A 26,581-nucleotide genomic window follows, 5' to 3' on the forward strand; every position below is an offset into this window, starting at 1 on the left:
AAAACACCACATAATGTGGATGAACTTGGAGGATACTATGCTGAGTGAAATAAGTCAATCACAGAAGGACAAATATTGTATTAGTCTGTTATTGTAAAAAGTCAAGAAAAGGTTTATATATGGGATGAAATTTTCTGTTGGTTACCAGGGGTGGGGGTGGGGGGATGCTGCTAGATAGGTGGAGACCAGTATTGATTTGGGTGAAGGGAAGGGCAGTGTACCAAATGTGAGTGATCAATATGGTGGCACTGAGGAAGAGGAAGACATAGAGAGGTGTATGGGAGGTACAGACAACAAAGATGAACCCTTTTGCACATACAGTTAGTGCATTGTCAGTGATGGCAAACATTGATCTACAGGTAGATAAATGGATGGAAATGCTAAACTATTAGGTATGTCTAGGCAGGGGGGACTGTGCCCATGACCACATATAGGGTTGGCAGACAGTGTTTCTCCAAGTGTATTTGTATGTTCTGTAAGAATTTCTAGGCATATAACAGAACTGACAAGGGACAAAGTTGTGGTCACTTCTTATCCACAGCCAGCTACCCAGAGGGAGCAAGTAGTTGGACTTGTGGGCTTGGGACCATGGTCGCAGAGCACATCAAGCTCAGCATAACATACTACACAAAAACATTTATTCCACATCCTACTTTGGCAAGTAGCGACTGGAATATTAAAAGCTTGCAAGCAGCCATCTAGATATAACGACAGGTCTCCCCTTGTCTAGAGCAAAGAAGAATGAAGAAAACTGAAGACACATGGAAACAAATAGTCCAAAGGGACTGGTACACTATGAGGTCCTCAGCCTATATGACTAGGAGACCAGAAGAACTAGATGGTCCCTGCCTACCACTGTCAACCACTTGGAGGGGTATTTATGTAGGAGATCCTGCATAGAGTAGGAGAACAATGTGGAACAAAAGTCAAAGTCATAAAAAAAAGGGGGAGGACAAGGTTTTCTGGTCTGATAGAGTCTGGTGGAACCCCTGAGACTATGGAACCCAGCTGCCCTTCGGGTCTGGAATTGAACCTACTTCTATGGCTTTCAGCCAAACAAAAGATAGGCATATGAGCCGAACATTTACATCATGTAGATGCACTCCTTGGAGAGATCAATTGTGGAAGAATGGAAGGACTGCATATGCACAGGGAGACAGCTTGGGGGTCAGGAATGCATGGGAGGGAAGAACACAGGGAAGAGGTGGATATGGGAAGGAAGCAGAAGGAGACCTTTTGCATCATGGCAAATTGCAGTCAATGTCACGACACAAAATGTATATGAATTGCTGTATGGAAAATGAATTCGTTCTGTAAACTTTCACCCAAATCACAATGAAATTTTTTTTTTTAAATAAGGAAATTTAAAGAAATGTCTTAGTACTTCCTTCTCCTGTTCTCTAATATAAATAGGCAGAAATGAACACCAAAATTGTATCAGAGAAAAAGGGAAGAGTCAGAATGTTCTGAATCCACAGCCTATGATGGTCAGAAGTAATCTCCAGAGGAAAAAAAAACAAAAAGAATATAACTGTAACTCTTCCCTCTTCCCTGAACCAACTCCAATAGGAAGTTTCACATACCCAGAGAAGCTTGTATGACGTATGTCTCTCCCCTTCTCAATGAAAATGGCTTTAATGTCACAGTTTGTTCCATGATACCTACAGAAAAGGAGGTGTGCACATGAAAACAGTGATTAATTGGACTCTGAGGGACAAGATGACTTAATAAAGGAGTAAGACAGTTCTTTCATTACAGGTTACACCCACACAAGAAAGATACAGGTAAAAATAGGAATGAATTAAATGCACCTGTTCCAAGTTGGGAAATGTTTTTATTTTGTTCTTTAACAGCTTCCTTTAAAAAACTGAAATCTCATCTCTAGGACTCCCCTGTTCAATAGAAATCCTCCTGAGAATGGCCCAGTCATTTGTGGCCAGGCAACAGCATTAATTTCCCAAGCAACAAAAGAATATTGGTAAGACCTTATTTTACATATTTATAACCAGACTGAGTTTTTTCAAGGCCAGAAGCTGACTGTGGAACAGACCATCAACTGCTCATATGCAAGTGCAAGTTGAAGCTAAAAACAATGAAAAGAAGTCCAAGACAGCCAAAATATAATCTTGGTTATATCACACCTGAATTTAGAGACCACCTAAAAAATAGATTTGACACACTGAACATCAATGACCGAAAATGAGAGGAATTGTGGAATTACATCAAGAACATTATACATGAAGAAAGCAAAAGGTCATTAAAAAGACAGGAAAGGAAGAAAAGAACAAAATGGAAGTCAGAGGAGACTCTGAAACTTGCTTTTCAACAGAGAATAGCTAAAGCAAAACAGAAGAAATGACAAAATAAAAGAACTGAACAGAAGATTTCAAAGGAGTTCAAGAAGACAAACTCAATTACTATAATGAAATGTGCGAAGACCTGGAGTTAGAAAACCAAAAGGGAAGAGTATGTTCAGCATTTCTCTAGCTGAAAGAACTGAAAGAAAAATTCAAGCCCTGAGCTAAAATATTGAAAGATTCTATTCTGAAAATATTGAATGATGCAGGAAATATCAAAAGAAGATGTAAGGAATATACAGAGTCACTGTATCAAAAAGAATTGGCCGATGTTCATCCATTTCAGGAGGTGGCATATGATCCAGAAGTGATGGTGCTGAAGGAAGAAGTCAAAGGTGCACTGAAGGAACTGGTGAAAAACAAAGCTCCAGCAATTGATAGAACACTCACTGAAATGTTTCAACAAACAGATGCCACACTGGAGGCACTCATTCGTCTATGCCAAGAAATTTGATGACAGCTACCAGGCCAACTGACTGGATAAGATCCATATTTGTACCCACTCCAAAGAAAGGTGATCCCACAGAATGTGGAAAATATTGAACACTATCATTACTATCACACACAAGCAAAATCTTGCTGAGATAATTCAAAAATGGTTGCAGCAGTATATTGACAGAAAACTTCCTGAAATGGAAGTTGGATTCACAAGAGGATATGGAATGAGGGAAATCACTGCTTATGTCAGATGGATCTTGGCTGAAAGCAAAGAATACCAGAAGGATGTTTACTTGTGTTTTACTGATGATGCAAAAGCATTTGATTGTGTGGATCATAACAAATTATGGATAACACTGAGAAGAATGGGAATTCCAGAACACTTCATTGTTTTCATGAGGACCCTGTACATTGGCTGTCATTAGAACAGAACAAGGGGATACTTCATGGTATAAAAGCAGAGAGGGAGTGCATCAGGGTTGTATCTTTTCATCAGACTTATTCAATCTGTATGCTGAGCAAACAATCCAAGAAGTCTGAATATATGAGTATATTGGCACCAGGATTGGAGGAAGACTCATTAACAACTTGCGATATTCAGATGACACAACCTTGCTTGCTTAAAGTGAACAAGAGTTAAATCATCTACTTGTAACTATTACAGACTTACAGTCTGCAGTATGGATTACACCTCAACACAAAGAAAATGAAAATCCTCATAACTGGACCAATTAGCAGCATCACGATAAATGGAGAAAACAATGAAATTGTCAAAGATTTTTTATTACTTGGTTACACAATCAACAATGGTAGCAGCAGTCAAGAAATCACATGACATATTACATTGGGCAAATCTGCTGCAAAAGACCTCTTTAAAGTGCTGAAGAAGGAAGATGTCACTTTGAAGACTAAGGTGCACCTAACCCAAGACATGGTGTTTTCAGTAGCCTCACATGCATGTGAAACCCGGACAATGAATTAGGAAGACCAAATAAGAGTTAATACTTTTGAGTTGTGGTATTGGTAAAGAATATTGAAAGTACCATGGACTGCCAGAAGAATGAACAAATCTGTCCTGGAGGAAGTACAGCAAGAATGCTTCTTGGAAGTGAGAATGGCCAGACTTCTCACCTATTTTGGTCAAACTGTCAGAAGGGACCATTCCCTGGAGAAGGATATCATCCTTGGTAAAGTGGAGGGTCAGTGAAAAGGGGGAAGGCCTTCAATGAGATGAATTGACACAGTGACTGCAACGATGCGCTCAGGTATAGCAAGGATCATGAGGCTGGCAGAGGACTGTGCAGTGTTTCATTCTGTTTCACATAGGTCTCTATGAGTCAGAGCTGACTTGACAGCACCTAACAACAACAACAATCAGGCTGAATATTTAATTAAGTCATTTTACAAATTTTTTTTATCCATGAAACATGATCCACTTATTTCAAAATAGTATTTAAGTCTTGGTAGGGTATTGGTTATGAAAATATACTTAAATCTGAGTATAAGTATAGACCATAAGATGAATGGATTACTTCCTCAGCAAGTGAAGACTGACCCTGGTCTACCTTTACTACTTTCCCTGAAAATGGGAAAGATCTGACTACAAGACTAATTATCTAAGTAAAGCCAAGTTTTAAAAACCATAATTTTAAAACAGTATTTCCTGGGTTTTGTGAGGCAAGAGTGAGGAGGAAATAATCTATTAACATTGTGAGATCCACAGTCCACAGAGAAGTTTATTGTTATGCTGTTATTGTTATGCTTATATGTGTTACTATTAAAGATGTAGTCCAATAAATTCAACTAAACCTGTGGTGGGTAAAATAGGTTAAGAACTCAGCCCCAATGGAGGAATAGCCATGTTTTGATAAGTACATGCATTTACACTTGACTCTGTTATGCCAAATTCATAACAGAGAAGTGTGCACACAAGGATGTTGAGGTACACTGATCAAATACTGGTTCTCTTGGGCATGCACATGCAGCAGTTGAGTAATGGCTCTTTTCCCCATTACACTTGGACTTGGCATTTCAATCTGCATATATGGAGTTTCTGTAGGTACAGAAGCTAATTCTACCTTTGGTAAAGAGCCTTAGACTCTATGTTATCCATAGAGAAACAAACTCAATTTGAAAAGGTATGAAATATGTAATAAAATAATCTCTAGGAACAATGATTTCAAATATTCATCTATTAAAATAATAACAATTAAAAAAAAAGCTACAGAAGAAGTTGAAGGGCTGGTATCCAAACCAATATGAGACAGGTACAAATACTACCATGCATATGGGATTCATACCTGTTGAGGTATAGCCTTGGAAAATAGCTGGGCTAATCAGGGACTTGGGCCAGTCAATCATCAGTGAAGGCACAGCATTGTCTGTGGAGTGGAATGGACTGACGAGGTTATCTCCATCACTGGGGCTTTTGTCATCACTTCTACTTGATTCTGATTCAGGAAAGTTGATACTGTTCCCTGAAAAGATAAATCAAGCCAGTGGATAACAAAGAAAAAAATTCATAATACACTTCTTAAATTAGTAATGATTTAAAAATGATACAAATCACTACTTCTACTCTTGGCAGATACCACATATTTAAAATAGTATCTTTAGAAATTAATTATATTCAAGAGATATACTTTGTTATAATACAATTAGTAGTGAAATTGAATATTCTTTCCTTTATTTATTCAACAAATATTTATTGTGGTCTACTTTAGGAGCTCTGGTACCGTAGTGCCTAAAGGCACTTGACTACTAACCAGAAGGCTGGCGGTTCAAACCCACCAGCCACTCCTCGGAAGGAAGGTGGGGCAATACACTTCCACAGTGAAACCCAAGGAGGGGTCGCTATGAGTCAGGTCCGACTTGACGGCACATAAAAACAACAACAACAACAAGCCCTAAGTTCTATTCTAAAACTTGGAGCTAGCTACAGCTACAGCAGTGAATCATATCAACAGAGTCTCTGATATCTGAAATTTACTACACAGGGAGTCAGAAACCACTTACATAAATAACATGAAGTCAAGTAATGATGACTAACATGAAGATGAATAAGGAGGGTATATGTAGAAAATGATGGGCCTGAAAGGGGGTGTTGAAGAAAGCTCTCCCTGAGGACATCTTCTAAGCAGAAATTTGATGGAGCTATTTGAAGTTCTGTATAATGCAAATTCCTGGTTGGGCAAAAATAAATTGTTATGGGAATGGTCTTCTGTTTTGTGGATAGGAGTGTTAGTAAGGGGAAAATAGTGGAAAATGAGTTTGAAAATCTCTAAAGGCCAATGTCGGGCCATAGCCATAGGTGTTTTTCCTTAGTGTAAAGGAAAGCCCTTGGAGGATTGGTGTAAGAGAGTAACAATCTGCTTGAGCTCCAAAAGTAACTCTGGCTGTGGTGCTGTAAAATAACTTCAGAGGTTACAGGAAAAGATGGAGGGAGGCCTTCCAGAGAGGTGATCACTGATTCAGACCCCAAAGGAGGAAGCTCACCAGGCAGACAATGAAAGGGGCATTCTAGGCAGAGGAGTCTGTGAAGTAAGTCATGAAACAGGGAGAGTGCTCACCTATGGGCCTGGAACTGCAGTCAGGTTTTGAAGTACGGAGTATAGGATGTACAGAAACAAGTGAACTAGGAATATATGTTTGGGTCAAGTTGTACCAGGAATGAGTTTGTACTTTTTGCTTTGACTCTGGGGAGCTGTCAGTGGAAGTCTGGGTTCCAGAAAAGAGGAAGAAAGATAAATAAGAGTGAAGGAATAATGGACACAGGGGGCTAAAGAAAGAGGTAGCAATCAGAATCACAGTCACCTGGTTGTCTTCCTTCTGAGGGTATTGCTTCTTGTATGTCATCATAGTAGGCTTCAAAATCTATGTAAATGGGAAAAATTATAATGTTTCATTTAAAATCACAGAATCCACTGAAATTAATGCTGACTCTCCTGACAGACCAAACCCTTAGCTACTGATATATTTCTAGAGTCTGCATATTACTTTGTAGATTACAAAACACTCTCGAATATAGTAGTTCACTTAATCATCATAACTGCTGAGTGAGGTAGATGTCACTGTCTCTGTACCCCTAAGAAAAAGCTAGAATTCCTAGTTGTTATGTTGTTAGGTGCTGCTGAGTCAGCTCTAATTCACAGCAACTCTATGTGCAACAGAATGAAACAATGCCCGGTCCTGTGCCATCCTCACAATCATGGCTATACTTCATCTCACCCTTGCATCTACTGTGTCAATCCATCTCATTGAAGATCCTCCCCTTCTTCATGGACTCTCTAATTTACCAAGCATGAACTCCTTCTCCAGGGAATGGAGAATGTTTTCCCTTCTGAAAACATGACCAAAGTAGGTGAGACTACTTCCTCACTTCCTAGGAGCATTCTTGTTGCACTTCCTCCAGGACAGATTTGTCCATTTTTCTGGCAATCCATGGTATTTTCAGTATTCTTCTCCAACACCACAATTCAAAGGCATCAACTCTTCTCCAGTCTTCCTTATTCACTGTCCAGCTTCCACATGTACATGAGATGATTAAAAATACCATGGCTTGGGTTTGGCACACTTTAGTCTTCCCAGTGACAACTTTGCTTTTCAACACTTTAAAGAGGTCTTTTGCAGCAGATTTGCCAAGCGCAATATATCTGATTTCATGACTGCTGCTGCCATGGGTGTTGGCTGTGGATCCAAGTAAAATGAAATCCCAACAAATTCAAACTTTTCTCAATTTATCATGATGTTGCTTATTGGTCCATTGGTCCAAGATTTGTTTTCTTTATGTTGAGGTGTACTTCATACTGAAGACTGTAGTCTTTGACCTTCATCAGTAAGTGCTTCAAGTCCTCTTCATATTCAGCAAGCAAGGTTGTCTCATCTGCATATCACAGGTTGTTAATAGTTCTTCCTCCAAACCTGAGGTGCGTTCTTTTTCATATACCCCACCTTCTCAGATTATTTGCTGAGCACACATATTGAATAAGTATGGTGAAAGGACACAACCCTGACACACTTCCTTCCTGATTTCAAACCATTCAGTATCACCTTCTTCTGTCTGAACAGCAGTCTCTTGGCCTATGTTCAGGTTCCACATGAGAACAATTAAGTGTTCTGAAATTCCCAGTCTTCTCAATGTTATCCATAATGTGTTATGATCCACATAGTGAATCCCTTTGCATAGTCAATAAAACACAAGTAAACATCTTTCTGGTATTCTTTGCTTTCAGCCAAGATATATTTGACGTCAGCAGTGATATCCCTCATTCCACATCCTCTTTGGAATCCACCTGACATTTCTGGAAGTTCCCTATCAATATACTGCTGCAACCATTTTTAAATTATTTTCAGCAAGATTTTACTTATGTGATATTAATGATACTGTTTGATAATGTCCACATTCTGTTGGATAACCTTTCTTTGGAATGGGTACAAATGTGGATCTCCTCCAGTCAGTTGGCCAGGCAGTTGCTTCCAAATTTCTTGACATAAATGAGTAAATACCTCCAGTGCTGCATCTGGAACCTTATTTTTGCCACTTCTTTCAGTGCAGCTTGGGCTGCTTCCTTCAATACCAATGGATCTTGATAATATGCTACATCCTGAAATAGTTAGACATCAACCAATTCGTTTTGATACAGTGACTGTGTAATCCTTCCATCCTCCTTTGATGCTTCCATTCATTGTTCAATATTTTGCCCATAGAATCTTTCAGTATTACAACTCAAGGCTTGAATTTTTTTCTTTAGTTCTTTTTTTCTTTAGTTCTTTCAGTTTGAGAAATGCTGAGCATGTTCTTCCTTTTGATACTCTAATCTTCTGTTTAGTTCTTTTATTTCAGCATTTCTTCCATTTGGTTTAGCTACTCTCCTTTCAAGAGCAAGTTTCAGAGACTCTTCTGACATCCATTTTGTTTTGATTTTCCTTTCCTGTCTTTTTATTGACCATTTGTTTCCTTCATGTATGATGCTCTTGATGTCATCCCACAATTTGTCTGGTCTTTGGTCACTGGGATATAATCAAAGTAATATTTTGGCTCTTGTGGACTTATATTAATTTTCTTCAGTTTCAACTTGTCCTTGCATATGAGCAGTTGATGGTCTGTTCCAGTCAGCCCCTAGTCTTGTTTTGTCTGATGATTTTGAGCTTCTCTATCACCTCTTTCCACAGATGTGGTCAGTCTGATTTCTGTGCGCTCCATCTGGCAAGGTCCATTTGTATAGCCACTGTTTGTGTTGTTGAAAAAAGGTATTTGCAATGAATAAGTAATTGGTCTTGCAAAATTCTGTCATGCTCTGGTGGCATTTCTATCACCAAGGTCATATTTTCGAACTACTAATGATTCTTCTTTGTTTCCAACTTTGACATTCCAATCACTAATAATTATCGATACATCTTGATTCCATGTTTGATCACTTTCAGACTGCAGAAGTTGGTAAAAAATCTTTAATTTCTTCATCTTTTGCTTTGGTGGTTGGTGTATAAATCATAATAATAGTAGTATTAACTAGTCTTCATTGTAGGCATATGGATATTCCCCTATCACTGACAGCATTGTACTTCAGGACAGATTTTTAGATGTTCTTTTTGACAATGAATGCAATACCATTTCTCTTCAATTTGGCATTCCCAGCATAGTAGATCATATGATTGTCTGATTTAAAATGGTCAGTATCAGTCCTCTTCAGCTCACATGCCTTGGACAAGGAGCTCTGGTGGTGTACTGGTTAAAGCACTTGGCTGTTAACCAAAAGCCAGTGATTCAAACCCATCAGCTGATCCACAGAAGAAAAACAAGGCAATCTGCTTCTGTAATTATTTACAACCATGGAAACCCAGTTGAGGGTCACTATGAGTTAGAACTGACTCGATGGCAGTGATTCATTGTTTAATGTCTAGGTATTTCATTTTCAATCACTTCTGGTTTTACGATATTCATCCTTCATACATTCCACATTCTGATTATTAATGGATATTTGCAGTTGTTTCCTCCCATTTTGAGTCATGCCCCATCAGCAAATGAAGGTCTTGAAAGCTTTACTCCATCCATGTCATAAAGGTCTGCTCTATTTTGGGGAGGCAGCTCTTCCCCAATCATATTTTGAGTGCCTTCCAACCTGAGGGGCACATCTTCAGACACTGTATCAGACAAGGTTTCACAGCTTTTTGTAGTGTTTTCCTGTAATATATCAGACAGTGTTTCACTGCTATTCATAAGGTTTTCAGTGGCCAATATTTTCAGAAGTGGATGGGCCCATCCTTCCCAGTCCATCTTAGTCTGGAAGCTCTGCTGAAACCTGTCCACTACGGGTGACATTGCTGGTATTTGAAATACCAGTGGCAGAGCCTCCGGCCTCACAGCAGTACATAAGCCACCACACTACAATAAACTGACAGACAAACTGGTAGAGAGGTCCTAGCAGATGTGTAGTTTTCTAAAATAGCCCAGTTAGTAAGTAAGAGAACTAAACTACAAACTGAGCTCTTTTCCCTCCAGGCCCAGCATTCTTGCCTCTGTTTAGTATGTTTTTCACTGTTCTTTCAGAGAACACTTCTCACTTCTTCTCTTAGCAGGAGAGAAACAGATGCAAGAGCATTCTACTGCAAATGCCGCGTTTCTGTCCCCTAAGCCTTCCCTTACAAAGGTTGACATGTTCACAAAGTTCCCATCTACCAGCTAACCTCAGCAGGGAGACTCGAGTTCAGCAGCATTTGCAGGGCACACAGGACAAAGAAGGCACTGCTGACTGAGTGAGCAGCAAAATATTATGGACTCGCTGAGTTAGGAATATCAAAGAAAAAAGCAGCTGAACTTTTTTCTCTTGATTTTTAAGCACAGAATAGTTTCCATTCAACCTAAAAACCAGTGGCGAATGATGATAAAGTGATTATCGATAATCAATTAATTATTAGGGCAGGAGAGAGGAATGAGGAAACTAATATTTATTCAACACTTACTATGGCCTGGATATGATACTTATGAGATCTCACTTCCGTCTCAGAGCCTACTACAGTGGGTACCATTATTTTCCCAATTTAGAAACGAAGAATCTGAGACTCAGACTTGCACGCATTAGCAGGTGATGTACAAACTTGGTACTCTCCAATTTAAAGGCTTGTGTTGTGGTTTCACACCTATACTATCACACTCATTCTTTCCAAAGGAAACTTTGGTGCACAGACAAAACAATATGTATGTTATTAGTAAGACAGAGGTGATTACCAGAGAGGAAGGAGGACAGATTCTGTGTGGGCAAACTTCTTGATGGCCTCTTTCCCTCCCTAGGCCCCGTCACTGGAGATACTGGTTTCAATAATCCTTACTCTGGGGACAGTGTTGCTTCCCCACAAGCATCCTGTTGGGCTGAAGCATCAGCAATAGCATCAAAAACCTGATGGACACCCATGGCAGACACCTGGGAGTGTCTCCCCATGGTTGAAGGGGCATACTTGCCAGTTGCATTCTGCAGAGGATCCAGAGACAGTGCTGTAGTTGCTAAACATGAGTCTGCTGTGTTTGGCTCCACCAAAAGTGGATTTGACTCTGATAACTTCAAAATGGCACCAAATCTTGAGGAGTCCAGCAGTTCCACTGCTGTACAAAAAGGAGCTTAAACAAACATTTAACAACAATAAAATTTTGGACCAAAAAAAATAATATTATTTTTAAAAATCTATAAATTTTATATACATACTCTGTTTTAAGCAAATATGACATAATTTGAAATCTACACTTATAAGCTAAGTAATACCTGCAGTAGAGCTATGGTTTCCATCTGGTAGTATATGGACTAACAATGGCATATAAAACATGTACAAATTGGACCCAGGAATTATACAACCATTTTACCTGGAATTTTCTCTCTCTCAGTCCCTGTATTGCTCTAATAGGCTGGCCTGCCAAATGTTCTGAAAGTCTGGCATGGATTATTCATATGTATTTTGAAAAAATCTTGGGCACACAGGGTTTTTCTTAATCCCCACTCACCTACATGTCAGTATCTAGAGCAACAATTCTAAAAATTATTGTTCTTAGAATTTATAACAAAGAATCAATAATAACAAAGGCAACATTTTTTTGGAAGTGAAAATGATGTGTCAATAAAGTAAGCCGTTAGTTTCTACCATGGAAAATATATTATTACAAGATATATATTGTATGATATACAAGAATGAGGATGAGAAACATTCATCTAGGTGTAATTATTCACTTTGCTGTAAGTTTAGCTACTAGGTATGTTTCTATTGCAAGCTTCTCTGATGCATTTGGTAAGGGATTTGATTTGGAAAAAAAAATAAATTTACCTAAAAGAATTTAGGAATCCCTTTCTAGTAAAGAAAGGCATAACTGTACTCTATGACCTCACATCCCTTTAACCACTGAGACCCACTGTATTCAGAACTCTGCTTATAGGAGCTTTTGTATGGCCCCATTGAAAGGATCAAAAATTAAGATTAGAAGCTCAGTTAAGGCATGGTAGATAGAAGCTTTTGCTGAAAGAACTCACCATCCAGCTTAGAAATGAAAGCTTATTTGTGTACCTCTCTTATTATAAGCATCATTTCACTCATCTGAATGAAAACTCAACCTCACACCTGGTTTAAGCCTAGATATCACACAACCCCTAGAGACCAATCATTATTCTACCAGTGAGTGCCAGCAGGTTTTTACACCTTATTTTATTTAACCCTACCACCATCCTGTGAAGTATTGTGCTCTTCACTTTTCACTTTTCAAGGAAAATGAGTCATAGAGAATTGTTTAAAGTAAGGCTGAGCCAGGACTGGCCAGGGTCTTTTGACTCTAGCTTCTCTGCATGTTCCCTCAAACAAAACTGTCCTAAAGAGTAAGCAAAGTCATGAAGAGACCTCGACCTCTAGAACAGTACATTAAAGCACTTGCCATTTGAAAGAACTTCTTTGTTTTAAAGCCAATGAGACTGTCAAAATCAATATGGGATTCAGCCTCCCACATACCAACAAGGGTTAGAAACAGCATCTGAATCATGCATATTTCCTGCTGCTATCACAGCAATCCACATAAGTGTAATAACAAGTGGACCAAGGGAACCACAGTAAGTTAGTGGTGATGATAAGATACACTTCATTCAGACTTAACTGAATGTTGCAGAGTTTAAGCAATCTCAAAATAAGCTTGATATTTTTCCTGCAGTCAACAAAATAAAACAAGCAACTTTACCTTCTATACTATTCTGTTCTGTTGCATTGACTAAAAAGAGGTCCCAGGAATAAGAGAGATTATGCATATCTCCACAGTCTTCGCACATAGCTTGAAGAGAAAGTTCTTCATTCCAGTTAACAAAGCTGTTTTTAAAGTTGATGCGGGAAATATGGATGAATCTAGAACATCCAAATCAGGTTTGAGATTTAAGGAAAACCACATTAGGGTTATTTGTCCATATTCTCTTATACTCATTGTCATAGAGTCTATTCCAGCTCATGGTAATCCCATGTGTGACACAATAGAACTATTTCCTGGGGTTTTCTTGGCTGTAATCTTTACGGAAGCAGATAATTAGGGCTTTCTTCCACAGAGCCGCTGGGTGGGTTAGTAGTTGAGCACTTAACCATTTGTGCCACCCATGGGCCTCATATTAGTATGTTTAAATTGCCCTATGTTGGATATTTATTACATGAATTAAATAGCAATACCATGGATGACAGTATTGAGCTCTTATGGTGTGTCCAGCCCCAAGCCAAGCTTAGCACAGCATAATCTCATCCAAGACCATGAGATCCTTTGAGAAAAATGCACTAATACTCATCTCCCCTTTGCAGAAAGCACTGAGGTTCAGAGGGACCGTGTGATTTTTCTTCAGGCCCACAGAGGCAGGGAGAGAACCAGGACTGGGCCCTAGTCTGATTCACTCCTCAGCCTTCATTCTGCCTGAGTTCTGACAGAACAGAGGCTGCTCAGTCCATGTCTCTTCACACCTCTGGTCTTCCTTTGATGCCTCAGCCTGCCTGTGTGTTGATGCCAATTACCCTCACCCAAGCCTTTCACCTCACATCCACATTAGCCAGACATGCCCATGCTGATTGGATCCAGCAGTGAAGGGAGATACCATTCCCCCACATTTCCTGCTCCCCTGTACTCAGTGCTCCCCTCTCATCACACAACCCTGTGTTCACTCTCCTCTGCTTCCCAACTAGTGTTTTTACTCTATTTTGCTAACCTAACATATTCCATGCTGCATTTTGTGAAATATTTTCTTCAGGATATCATACTGTGCTTTGGCAAAACTAAAAATATTTCTTTCCTGTAGGACTTGTGGAACCTATACAATGTCAAGGTTGATGGAGAATGAGTGGGTATGTAGTGTGTAGCATTTCCCATGAGAGCTTGACACAGTGCACCAGTAACATGTTTTCTCAAACCTCTGCCATTGGGTCACAGGTCCTGGCAGATGAGACCCAAGAGGGTCCCTGCAGAACACAGTAGCTGCAAAGGGCCTGGCATATGCTAACTGTGTATGTGATTGTGAGTATGTATGTGAGAGAATGTGTATGAGTGTGCATATGTATGTGAATGTGTATGTGTCCAGTGTGTATGCATGTGGGTATGTGTGAGTGAATCTGAGTATGTGGGTGTGAGAGGTGTGTGAGTGTATGAGTGTGTATGTGTGTGCATGTGGGTGTGAGTGGGTCTAAGGATATGAGTGTATAAGGGAGTATGTGTGTGAATATGTATGAATGAGTATATGAGAGTGTAAGTATGTATGAATGCATGCGTGTATGTGAGAGTGTTTGTGTGCAGTGTGTGGTAGGGGTGGATGGCATGGTCCCAGATCTCACAGGGACATTGTAAGTATAGGTCCAAATATTTCCTAACAGGTTGAAAGGAGATATTCATTCAACTTTAGTACTTGATGAATGAACATTTTAAAATACATTCTGTAATTCTGTTGTAAATAGCATAATTATATAATACATTGTATTTTGGGAATAAAAATTTTTAACTTGTTTGATGTAATGATTTGTTTAGATTATGCCCCAATTTTTATAATCCTCCTTTTGGCTTTTCTCCATTTTTAATATAACAAAAAATAAAAAACAAACTCACTGTCATCAAGTCAGTTCCAACTCATAGTGACCCCTCCTTGGGTTTCAGGGGTGGTATCTCTATGGAAGTAGATTGCTCAGTCTTCCTTCTGAGGAGTGGCTGGTGGGTTTGAACTGCCAGCCTACTAGTTAGCAGTCAAATGTCTTAGAAACTACACCACCATAAAAAGCAAATGACAGTGGCCTGGGTCTTTCTGGACTTCTGAAAAGAGCTGCAAGAGATTTTGAAGCCCAACATTTGGGGTCCACTTCAAAACTGAAACCCTGAATTCAAGTTCTTCTATGGTCCTTCTGAGCCCTGAGGCACTTTCTGCCCTTTTCACCTCTGATCTCCTTGGGTCTCTGAATCCTAGTCACCTGTGAAGCACAAGTTTGCTTCCTCTTTCAGGAAGCCCTCGGAAATTCACTCAGTCCCTAAGTCACCACATGTTATTTTTACTCCCCTTGCAGAGGTCTAGTTACAGGAACAAGCCTTGTCTGCCTAGGCAGCCACCCAGGCACCACACAGATCTGGGTGCAAGGCCAGTAAGAATACCATTGCCCAAAGCTTGCCCTCCTCGAACACCAGAAGGCAAAGCACAGGAGCAACAACGCTCAGTAACTGCCCAGCTCTTGGATTCCATGACCCAATCCCCTCGGAGGGAAAAACTGATATGCAGCTGCAACTCACCCCATCTTCATGCTGTCTCCAGTTCTGATATCCTTTGTTCAGCACCTGTGAACTGACGTGACCCTGAGCTACTTGGCTTCTGTGTTGCCAGTTTTTCGGATTAGTTGGTTTTATTTTATTTTTTTAAATCAAGGCATTCCTTTTGCCCCCTCTACACTCAGTCTCAGATGACAGTGGTGTCTCTGCCCTGATACACCAGGCTGATGAGTGGGCTGCTGTGTCCCTCTGGCCCCTGCAGATGTTGTGCAGTTTCAGGGGCATGTGCTTTCATCTCTCTGTACTGACCATGCCCATCACCACCACCCACCCAGTTCCCACTCTAGGACTACCTGCATGTAGGCTCTGTGCCCATAACTGCTCTGATCACTGGACGCTGTGCAGAGTTCAGCTATGAGCAGCCATCCCCTCCTCATAGGTTAGGGACTCTGGGTGCTAATTTCACCCTAAACTCCACATCCTGCCCCAGATTTCCTCTATTGTTCCAAACACTGACAGGAGCCATATGGGGGAAGATATCTGTGGAGCTGAATGGACAGGCAGGTGGCACCTGATTGTCAGCTTGGAGCGGAGGGAGAGGAACACCTGTGCTTCGGTAGAGGTCCTGCTGCCACTGGACACCGTCAGTGTCACCACGAACTGGTCGTAGCCATCACTGAGATCTGTTGCTGCAAAGGAGATTATCTGTGCCTTGGAATTCAGCCCAGTTGGTGCAGGAACATCAAAACATGGGTGCCCAGGGGCCCCGGTGGGAGCACACCTCCAGTGATATCTGGGAGGAAGGAAGCCCGAGAAGAGCACCTGAGTCTGGGGCCACTGTGTCTCATCCTACAGCTGTCCTAGGGGCCCCAAAGGGTGACTGTGGGTCAGGAAGATATGGTCTTTCTCTTATTCTATAAAGTAATGGAGGAGAGAAACTTCAGAAGTGGGAGAAGCATGGCCATTGGGCTTGGCTCCCAACTGACTCATATCACAAAGGTCCCCTAACACCTAGCAGATCCTTGATTTGGTTTCCCCAAGGTTTCCATTCCCCTCATGGGTACCCCCAGCCCCTGCATTTTATCATTTTAGCCCATGTCAGTCCTGTGCTTTAAGTTACTGCTTAAAACACAGACTGCTTCTCCTGCTCCTGAGGACTGGGACCCCTCCTATTCATAATTCTGCCCCTTTCATATAACCCAGACACTAAATTGCCTTATAAGTACAGACATTTAACACTCCTCACAATCTTATGTGATAGGCAGAGGATGGTATGTGTTAATACTTCAATTTGCAGAATTAAGTAGCTTTTGGAGAGTTGTGGGGAGTAGTTCTAGTCTTAGAGCAAGAAAGTAACTGAGCCAGAATATGAATGCCAGGAATCTTTCCTCCCAACCTCAAAACAGGGCTGCAACATCACAGTTGATTCATTCAACAAATATATTCATATCTACTCTAAGCCAAGCAAGAACTCAGAATGTCCACAACATTGAGCAGGTCTTAATTTAGTGAGACACACCCATTGCAATGTCACATGTAATGTGACAGATGCTGTAGCAGAAACAGATGTGGTGGCTGTGCAATGCCAGGGAGCTCTTGCAGTCATTGATACACTTAAAAAAAAAAAAAAGTAATATTTTGGTAGGAATCTCACACAAATGATGCTGAATTACAAAGCCTTAATTTGGAGAAAGAGGAGGATGTAGATAAAGGTGAGTGCTGGGGAAGTGGCCACACAGTATCTGTGGTGCTCACCTGAGAGGTATGCCTGGATTGTCAGGGTCATAGGACTGCGACCCACTGAGGCTGATGGTAGAAGTGGGGGTTTTGGGGACAAAGAGGTGTGTGCCTTCTGAGACCACACTGACAGGGGCCCTCATTCGAACATCCACCCCCACTGAGTAGGTGCTGTACACCACACTGCCTTCAACTTGAACCTGTAACATAAATGATAGGACAGTCACATGGGGGTTGTATAGACAACAAAGATGAACCCTTTCACACATAAAATACTGCATTGTCAGTGAAGGCAAACATGGGTATACAGATGGATAGCTGGGTGGGCAGGCTGAACTATTAGGTATGTCTATGAAGCGGGAGTGTACCCAAGACCATGTATAGGGTTGGCAGACAACAGTCCTAGAAGTGTATTGTATGATCTGAATTCCCAGGTGTATAGTAGAGCTGACAAGGGACAAGGTTGTAGTCATTTCTTGGTCACAGCCAGCTACCCAGAGGGACAGAGTAGTTGAACCCGTGGGCTCAGGAGCATAGTCACGGGGGACATCAAGCTCAATTGGCATAATATACTACACAAAACATTGTTCCACCTCCTACTTTGGCGAATAGCAACTGGGATCTTAAAAGCTTGCAAGCAGCCATCTAGATGCAGTGATGGGTCTCTCCTCATGCAGAGCAAAGAAGAATGAAGAAAACCAAAGATTCATGGAATCAATAAGTCCTAGCAACTGGTACACCATGCAATCCGCAGCCTATATGACTATGAGACCAGAAGAACTAGATGGTGCCCAGCTACCACTGTAAACCACTCGGAGAGGGATCAATGTAGGAGATCCTGGATAGAGAGGGAGGACAATGTGGAACAAAACTCAAAATCATTTGGAAAAATAAAAGAATTGTGAAACATTATATCAAGCCTGAATTTATATGTTTATATTTATATATATAAACCCACTGCCATGAAGTTGATTCTGACTTTTAGTCAGAATCATTAGGACAGGGTAGAACTGCCCCCCAGAGTTTCTAGAGCTGTAACTCATTATGAAAAAGTCTGCCTCATCTTTTGTCCACAGAGCAGTTGGTTGGTTTGAACCATTAACCATCTGGTTGGCAGTTGAATGCCTTAATCATTGTGCCACCAAAGTTTCTTTATATGTATATATAGAAATAGCTCAAACTCTAACTTCCATTGAACTGATTCTGACTCAGAGCAACCCCCTTTGGGTTTTCGAGGTGGTAATCTTTATGGAAGTAGATTGCACCATGTTCCTTCCATGGAGAAACTGGTAGGTTTGAACTACCAATCTCTGGTTAGCAGTCAAATGCCATAGGCACCATGCCATTTGTGACTGGGTCTCAGTCTCAGTCTCGGTCACTCTTCCTAAGGGTATATATGACTCTCAACTGGTCAATCTCTAAGCAGGACCTGCAGACAGCTGAAGAACTCAGATCAAAACTGTAATTTCCATTTCCAATCTTTGCTTCCTCTGAGGTTTCAGTCCAATGGGAAAGCGTTGCACATCTGCATAGGGACGTGCTAGTCACAGGTGGCAGTGATGGTCATAAGCCTTGGAAAGCTGAGTGTTGACTATAAATATAACACCTGGAGATGAGATAGCAGCAAATAACTGACTCAAATATCTATACAGAAATTCTCCCTGGTGGGAAGCTAGGATGCTGAACAGTTTTCAGCAGAGCTTCCAGACTAAGATGGACTAGGAAGAAAGGCCTGCTGGTCTACTTCAGAAAATCAGTCAGTGAAAACCCTAAAGATCATTACGGTGTTATCTGCAACTGATCATGGGGATGGCACAAAACCAGGTAGTATTTTGTCCCATTATGCGTGGGGTTCTATGCATCAGGGCCAACTCCATTGTTAGCTAACTTGTTGTTACCCATCTACCTCCCCAACCAGGCTGTGCGTTCAAGTGTGTCAAGACTATACCTTATTTGTCCTCCCATCACCACAGTGTCTAGCACACAGCCAGATACAAACAGGCACTCTGCTTCATTAGACAAATGGAGCAGCATCCCTCCTCCATTTACTCAGTCTCCAGATTTCCTTTGAATTTACCTCTGGTTCCCTACAATCAATTAATCAGTCACTTTGGTAAGTCACTTGCTTACCCCCAAATCCACTGTATATTTGTCCTATTCTGCTCTCTAGTCCCATTGTTATTGTGTTTCAGCCTCCAGTTATTTACTGGCATTGCTATTAAAATATTCCCCCATCATCCTATACTTCTGTCTATTTCCAACTGCTTCCCAATTGATATTTCCAAAGTATAGCACACATTTTGCTCTAAAATCTGTTTTTTTCCTATTATCTGCATTGAAAACAGTGGTCCTTTGAACAGAGAATCAAAAATAGCAAATAACAACCGACCATTAATACACAAGATGATATAACCCAGAAACCATAGCTATGGGTATATCCAAAGTAAAATAAGCTTAAAAGATTGTAAACAGGGACATCATTTGGCAAGTGAGGACAACTACAAACAAAAAGAGGGAAAAGACTGTGTAGTTACAGAACTTCTAAATGGTGTGGAAGTCAAGAGAGTTGTAAGACAGAATGGACTGTTCTAATCTTGGGTAGAAAATTATAAATCACAGGGTGACCACAAAGAAAAATGATAAACCTTCATATCACAATAAAGAAGAGGACAAGCACAAATACTCAGCAAATAATAAAACAACAGCAACAAAATAAATGATAACAGAATTCATAAACATAATGAGCTCAGCACAGAAAATAATATGGAACAAGGAAACCAGGGACACCATGAAAAAACACTTAACAGAATGACAGCAACAAATTCATACTTCTCAATAATTACATTGAATGTTAATTGATTAACTGCACCACTCAAGAGACGGAGAGTTAAAGACTGGAAAAGAAAACAAAACCCATCAATATGCTGTCTATGAGAGACACACCTTAGACACAAAGACAAAAATGGACTAAAAATCAAAGGTTGGAAAAAGATATATCAAGCAAATGGCAACTTTAACAGAGCAGGAGTGGCAATATTAATTTCTGATCAAATTGACTTTAAGACAAAAACCACCATATGAGACAAGGAAGGATATTATATAATGATTAAAGAATCAATTGAACAAGAAGATACAACCATAATAAATATCTATGGACCCAATGAAAGAACCCCAAAATACATAAATCAGACTTTAAAAGAGTGGAAAAGTCAAATAGATGACTCCACAGTCATAGTGGCAGACTTTAATATACCACTTTCAATGAAAGATAAAACAACTGGAAAAAAACTCAACAAAGATGCAGAAGAGCTAAACAATACAATTCACCAACTTGACCTTATAGACATCTACAGAGCACTTCACCCAACTGCAGCATAATATACATTCTTTACCAGTGCACATGGAACATTCTGATGATAGACCATATGATAGGCCATAAAGCAAGCCTTAATAAATTTAAAAACATCAAAATACTGCAAAGCATCTTTCTCAGATCATAATGCTATCAAAGTAGAAATCAACAATAGGAAGATCAATAGAAAAAGAGTAAACACATGCAAACTGAACAACACCTTCCTTGAGAAAGACTAGGTAAGGGAAGAAATAAAAATTGAAATTCAAGAACTTGAATCAAACGAGAATGAAAACACAACATACCATATCTTTGGGACACAGAAAAAGCAGTGATCAGAGGCCAATTTATAGCAATAAATGCACACATCAAAAAAGAAGAAAGAGCCAAAATCAACAATAAAAACCAACATCTCCAACAATTAGAAATTAGAAAAAGAACAGCAAGAAATGCCTAGAGACAGCAGAAGAAAGGAAATAATCAAGATGAGCAGAAATCAATGAAACAGAAAATGGAAGGGCTATAGAAAAAATCAACAAGACTAGAAGTTGGTTTTTTGAAAAGATCAATAAAATTGACAAACTACTGGCTAATTTAACAAAGGAAGAAAGGGAGAGGATATAAATAAAATGAATAAGAAATTAAATGGGTGACATCACAACAGAACCAACTGAAATAAAAAGGATAATATTAGGATACTATGAAGAACTCTACTCCAACAAATTTGAAAATCTGGAAGAAATGGACAGATTTCTAGAAACACACCAACTACCTAACATGGACTGATGTGGAAAAGTTGAACAGAACCATAACAAAAGAGGAAACTGAACAGGTCATCAAAAAATTACCAACTAAAAAAGTCCTGGCCCAGACAGTTTCACTGGAGAATGCTACCAAACGTTCAGAGAGGACCTGACACAATTCCTACTCAAACTATTCCAAAACATAGAAAAGGATGGAATCCTCCCTAACTCATTTTAGGAAGCAAGCATAACTGTCATACCAAAACCAGGCAAAGACATCACTCAAAAGGAAATCTACAGACCAATATCCCTCATGAATATAGATGCAAAAATCTTCAATAAAACCCTAGCCTATATTCCAACAACATATCAAGAAAATCATTCATCATGACCAGGTGGGGTTCATATCAGGTATGCAAGGATGGTTTAACATTAGAAAAACAATCAACGTCATCCACTACATAAATAAAACAAAGGAGAAGAATCCCATGATCATATCAATTGATGCAGAAAAGGCATTTGATAAAATCCAACACCCATTCCTGATCAAAACTCTCAGCAAAATAGGAATAGAAGGGACATTCCTCAACATAATAAAGGGCATCTACACAAAACCAACAGCCAACATTATTCTCAATGGAGAGAGACTGAAACCATTCCTCCTGCAAACAGGAACTAGACAAGGATGCCCTCTATCACCACTTCTATTCAACATTGTACTGGAAGTCCTAGTCAGGGCCATATGACAAGAAAAAGAAATCAAAGGCATCCAAATTGGTAAGGAAGAAGTCAAGCTATCACTATTTGCTGATGATATGATCCTATACCTAGAAAATCCAAGAGACTCAACCAAAAATCTACTGGAACTAATTGAGAGATTTAGCATCATGGCAGGATACAAGATCAACACCCCAAAATCAGTTGGATTCCTCTACACCAGCAAAGAGATTGCTGAAAAGGAAATAAGGAAATCAAAACCATTTATAATAGCTACCAAAAAAATAAAATACTGGGAATAAATCTTACCAGGGACACAAAAGACCTGTACAAAGAAAACTATAAAAACCTACTTCAAGAAACCATAAGAGACCTACATAAATGGAAGAACATACCATGCTCATGGATAGGAAGATTGAACATTGTGAAAATGTCAATTTCACCCAAAGCAATCTATACCTTCAATGCAATCCCAATCCAGATCCTATCAACATGTTTTAAGGATATGGAAAAACCAATTACTAACTTTATATGGAAAGGAAAAAGACCTCGGATAAGCAAAGCATTATTGAAGAAGAAGAACAAAGTAGGAGGTCTCACGCTGCTGGATGTCCAAACCTACTATACAGTCACAATAGTCAAAACTGCCTGGTATTGGTATAATGATAGACACATAGACCAAAGGAATAGAATTGAGAACCCAGAAATAGATTCATTGACCTATGGTCAGCTGATCTTTGACAAAGGGCCGAAATCCATTAAATGGGGAAGAAAATGTTTGTTTAATAAATGTGGCAAAACTGGATATCCATTTGCAGAAAAATGAAACAAGATCTGTACCTCATACCATATACAAAACCTAACTCCAGATGGATCAAAGACTTAAATGTGAAACCTAAAACTATAAAGTTCCTCAAAGAAAAACTAGGGGCAAATTTAGGGGTCCTCATATATGGCGTAAATAGATTATCAAGTATAACCCAAAATGCACAAACAGCCAAAGAGAAACTAGATGAATGGGACTGTCTAAAAATCAAATTTTTATGTGTTTCCAAAGACTTCTCCAAAAGAGTTAAAAACAGAAACTACAGATTAGGAAAAAATATTTGGCAATGATATATCTGACAAGGGACTTATCTCTAAAATTTACAGAAAACTCCAACACCTTAATAGCAAGAAGACAAATAATCCAATTAAAAAATGGACAGAAGACATGAACAGACATTTCACCAAGGAGGATATTCAGGAGGCCAACATACATATTAAGAAATGCTCATGATCATTAGCCATTAGAGAGATGCAAATCAAAACAAAAATGAGATACCGTCTTACTCCAGCACTAGTATCAAAGTTCAAGAAGACAGAAAATAACAAATGCTGGCAAGGATGCAGAGAGATTTGGACTCTGATACACTACTGGTGGAACTGTAAAATGGTACAACCACTGTGGAAAGCAGTATGGCAATTCATTCAAAAGTTGGAGTTAGAAATACCATTTGACCAAGCCATTCCATTGCTAAGTATATATCCTAAAGAACTGAGAGCCATGACAAGAACAGACATATGCACACCCATGTTCATCACAGCACTATTTACAATAGCCAAAAGATTGAAACAACCTAGGTGTCCATCAACTGAGGAATGGATAACCAAACTGTGGTACATACATACTATGCATCCTAAAGAATAACCTAGAATCTGGAAAACACTGCATAACATGGATGAATTTGGAGGACATTATGCTGAGTGAAATAAGTCAAAAACAGAAGGACAAATATTCTATTAGTCCGTTATTTTAAAAATCAAGGAAGGTTTATCTATGGAAGCAAATTTGTCTGTTATCGGGGTGGGTGGGGAGGGTAGGGAACACTGTTAGACAGGTAGATAAAAGTATTGATTTGGGTGAAGAAAGGGCAATGTACCAAATATGAGTGATCAACATGGTGGTATTGAGGAAGAAGAAGACATAGACAGGTACATAGGAGGTACAGACAACAAAGATGAACCACTTTGCACATAGAGTATTCCATTGTCAGTGAAGGAAAACATGGGTATATGGGTGGATAGATGAGTAGATAGGCTGAACTATTAAGTATGGCTCTGAAGTAGGGAGTGTACCCAAAACCAGGCATAGGGTTGGCAGACAATGGTCCTAAAAGTGTATTTGTATGATCTGAATTCCCAGGTGTATAGTAGAGCTGACAAGGGACAAGGTTGTAGTCACTTCTCAGTCACAGCCAGCTACCCAGAGGGACCGAGTAGTTGAACCTGTGGGCTCGGGACCATAGTCACAGGGGCCATTAAGCTCAATTGGCATAACAAACATACTACAGAAAACACTGGTCCACCTCCTACTTTGGCAAGTAGCGAATGCGATCTTAAAAGCTTGCAAGCAGCTATCTAGATGCAATGATGGGTCTCTCCTTGTGTGGAGCAAAGAAGAATGAAGAAAACCAAAGATTCATGGAAACAATTAGTCCTTGAAACTGGTACACCAGGCAATCTACAGCCTATGTGACTATGAGACCAGAAGAACTAGATGGTGCCAGGTTACCAATGTCAACCACTCAGAGGGCCATCTATGTAAGAGATCCTGGCTAGAGAGGGAGAACAATGTGGAACAAAACTCAAAATCATTTGGAAAAAAAAAAAGGGACCAGGTTTGCTGGTCTGATAGAGCCTGGTGGAACCACTGATACTATGGTCCCTTGCTGCCCTTCAGGTCTGGAATTGAACCCATACCTGTGGTCTCCAGCCAAGCAAAAGACAGGCATAGGAGTTGAACATTTACCTGAGGTAAATACACTCCTTGGAGAGAAAAATCATGGGAGAAAGTAGGGCTATTTATGCGCAGGGAGACAGCTCAGGGGCCGGAGTGCATGGAAGGATGGACACAGGGAAGAGGTGACTGTCGGAAGGAAGTGGGAGGGGAGCTGTTGCATTGGGTGAAATATGATCAATGTTGTAAGACAAAACGTATGTGAACTGCTGTATGGAAAGCAAATTTACTCTGTAAATTTTCATACAAATCACACTTAAAAAAAAATCAAACCCCTTCTTCTTTGATAGAACACATTTAGAGTTAAAATGTGCTCTTGTGCAACACACTCATGGTAAGTAATGGGTTCATTCTGCATGTAGTCCATTAGACTTAACAACACCAGCTTCCAGTCAGCTCACCAACCTTAGCAACTGCAGTATAGTTTCCATACTCCAGAAAGTAGCTTGGAAGAGAAATAGTTTGTCTGTGGTTATCAACAGAAGGAGGAAGGGACACATGGGAGCCATCCGACTTCATAATGCTCCAGGTATAAGAAAGGCCTTGGGAAATGTCACAGAGAATGGCAGCTTCAAATGTCACTCCCAGTCTAACTGGCTGGGACCGCCATACCTAAATATTAAAAAAGAAATAACATCTCATTAAAATTCCCATTACATCTGATAAAACAGTGATTATTAAAAACTGATTATCAACTGTAAAACTCCAATTACAATGAAACCTGTGAAAGCCAGAACTCAATGGGATTGCCTCATTTCCCAGGTCTTTCAAATTCTCCAGTCGGGTGCATCTTACCACTTTTCTATAGCTCTCTGTTAGTGGAAAATATTTGAGTTTTCCTTTTCTGACAGGTTTCCACTTTATACATGTTGTGACTTTTCAAGTTTTTATTATATTTGTTTATATAATCATAGGATACAATTCTTGACGTTGGATTTTAAGAATACCAAAACAAATATTATATCTCTTTAAGAGACAAAAGAGAAAAGTCAAGATATAAAACAAGAAGAAAGAATAAGTAAATATTTATAGTTATATAATCATAATGTTGTTGTTGTTGTTGTTATGTGCCGTCAAGTCGGCCCCGACTCATAGCGACCCCTCCTTGGGTTTCCGAGGCAGTATCACTACGGCAGTAGGATTGCCCAACCTTCATAATGGAAAAAAAAAAATTTTATAATGAAATAGTAATGGGAAAATATCAAAAGAAATAATAACAGAGAGTTCTGGCAAGATGGCAGACTAGGCAGAAGGACTGCACAGACCCTCTTCAACAAAGAAAAGGGAAACCAAAAACACAGACACAGAAGATAATCTCGGACCCCTGAGCCTTGAAGGGAAGGATACAGAAGTGGACTAAACCCCAACTAGCAGAAGAATTTGCGCGAAAACACCAAAAAAGGAGACATACGGAGCTGCGGTCTGACAGCACCCTGAGCGACCCTGACGGTACAGGCAGCATGGAGATTCCCGACTGGTGCAACCCCAAGGACACTCGCAGCCTGCAAGACTGAAAAGCAACGGGCCAATGATAAAAAACCACCAAGAAGATCCTGAACCACTCTTGGCTGCTCTTCATAAACAGTTAACACAGATCTAAATACAACAACGTCACGATGCCTCGGAAACAACAGATCATCACAGTCCACACAAAGAAGAAGGATAAAGTGGTAGAAACAAGGGAGCAGGATACAGACCCAGAACACATCCCTGAGGAAGAAGCAGCAT

General features: G+C 39.9%; 1 protein-coding gene across 1 annotated transcript in view; it reads right to left on the minus strand.

The window, feature by feature from the left end:
* PKD1L1 (polycystin 1 like 1, transient receptor potential channel interacting) overlaps window positions 1-26,581 on the minus strand; it is a 256,681-nt gene that overhangs the window by 157,703 nt on the left and 72,397 nt on the right. Inside the window, exons 9-16 of the mRNA XM_007944144.1 lie at window positions 25,259-25,465; window positions 17,281-17,462; window positions 16,097-16,318; window positions 12,997-13,157; window positions 11,146-11,391; window positions 6,609-6,668; window positions 5,096-5,272; window positions 1,584-1,661 (exon numbers count right to left, since the gene is read on the minus strand). Of these exons, the coding sequence (XP_007942335.1) occupies window positions 1,584-1,661; window positions 5,096-5,272; window positions 6,609-6,668; window positions 11,146-11,391; window positions 12,997-13,157; window positions 16,097-16,318; window positions 17,281-17,462; window positions 25,259-25,465 (1,333 nt within the window). The remainder of the gene's footprint in view (window positions 1-1,583; window positions 1,662-5,095; window positions 5,273-6,608; window positions 6,669-11,145; window positions 11,392-12,996; window positions 13,158-16,096; window positions 16,319-17,280; window positions 17,463-25,258; window positions 25,466-26,581) is intronic.

This window comes from Orycteropus afer, unplaced genomic scaffold (genome assembly GCF_000298275.1).
Source record: "Orycteropus afer afer isolate SDZICR_OR568_19922 unplaced genomic scaffold, OryAfe1.0 scaffold00121, whole genome shotgun sequence".
Lineage (NCBI taxonomy): Eukaryota > Metazoa > Chordata > Mammalia > Tubulidentata > Orycteropodidae > Orycteropus > Orycteropus afer.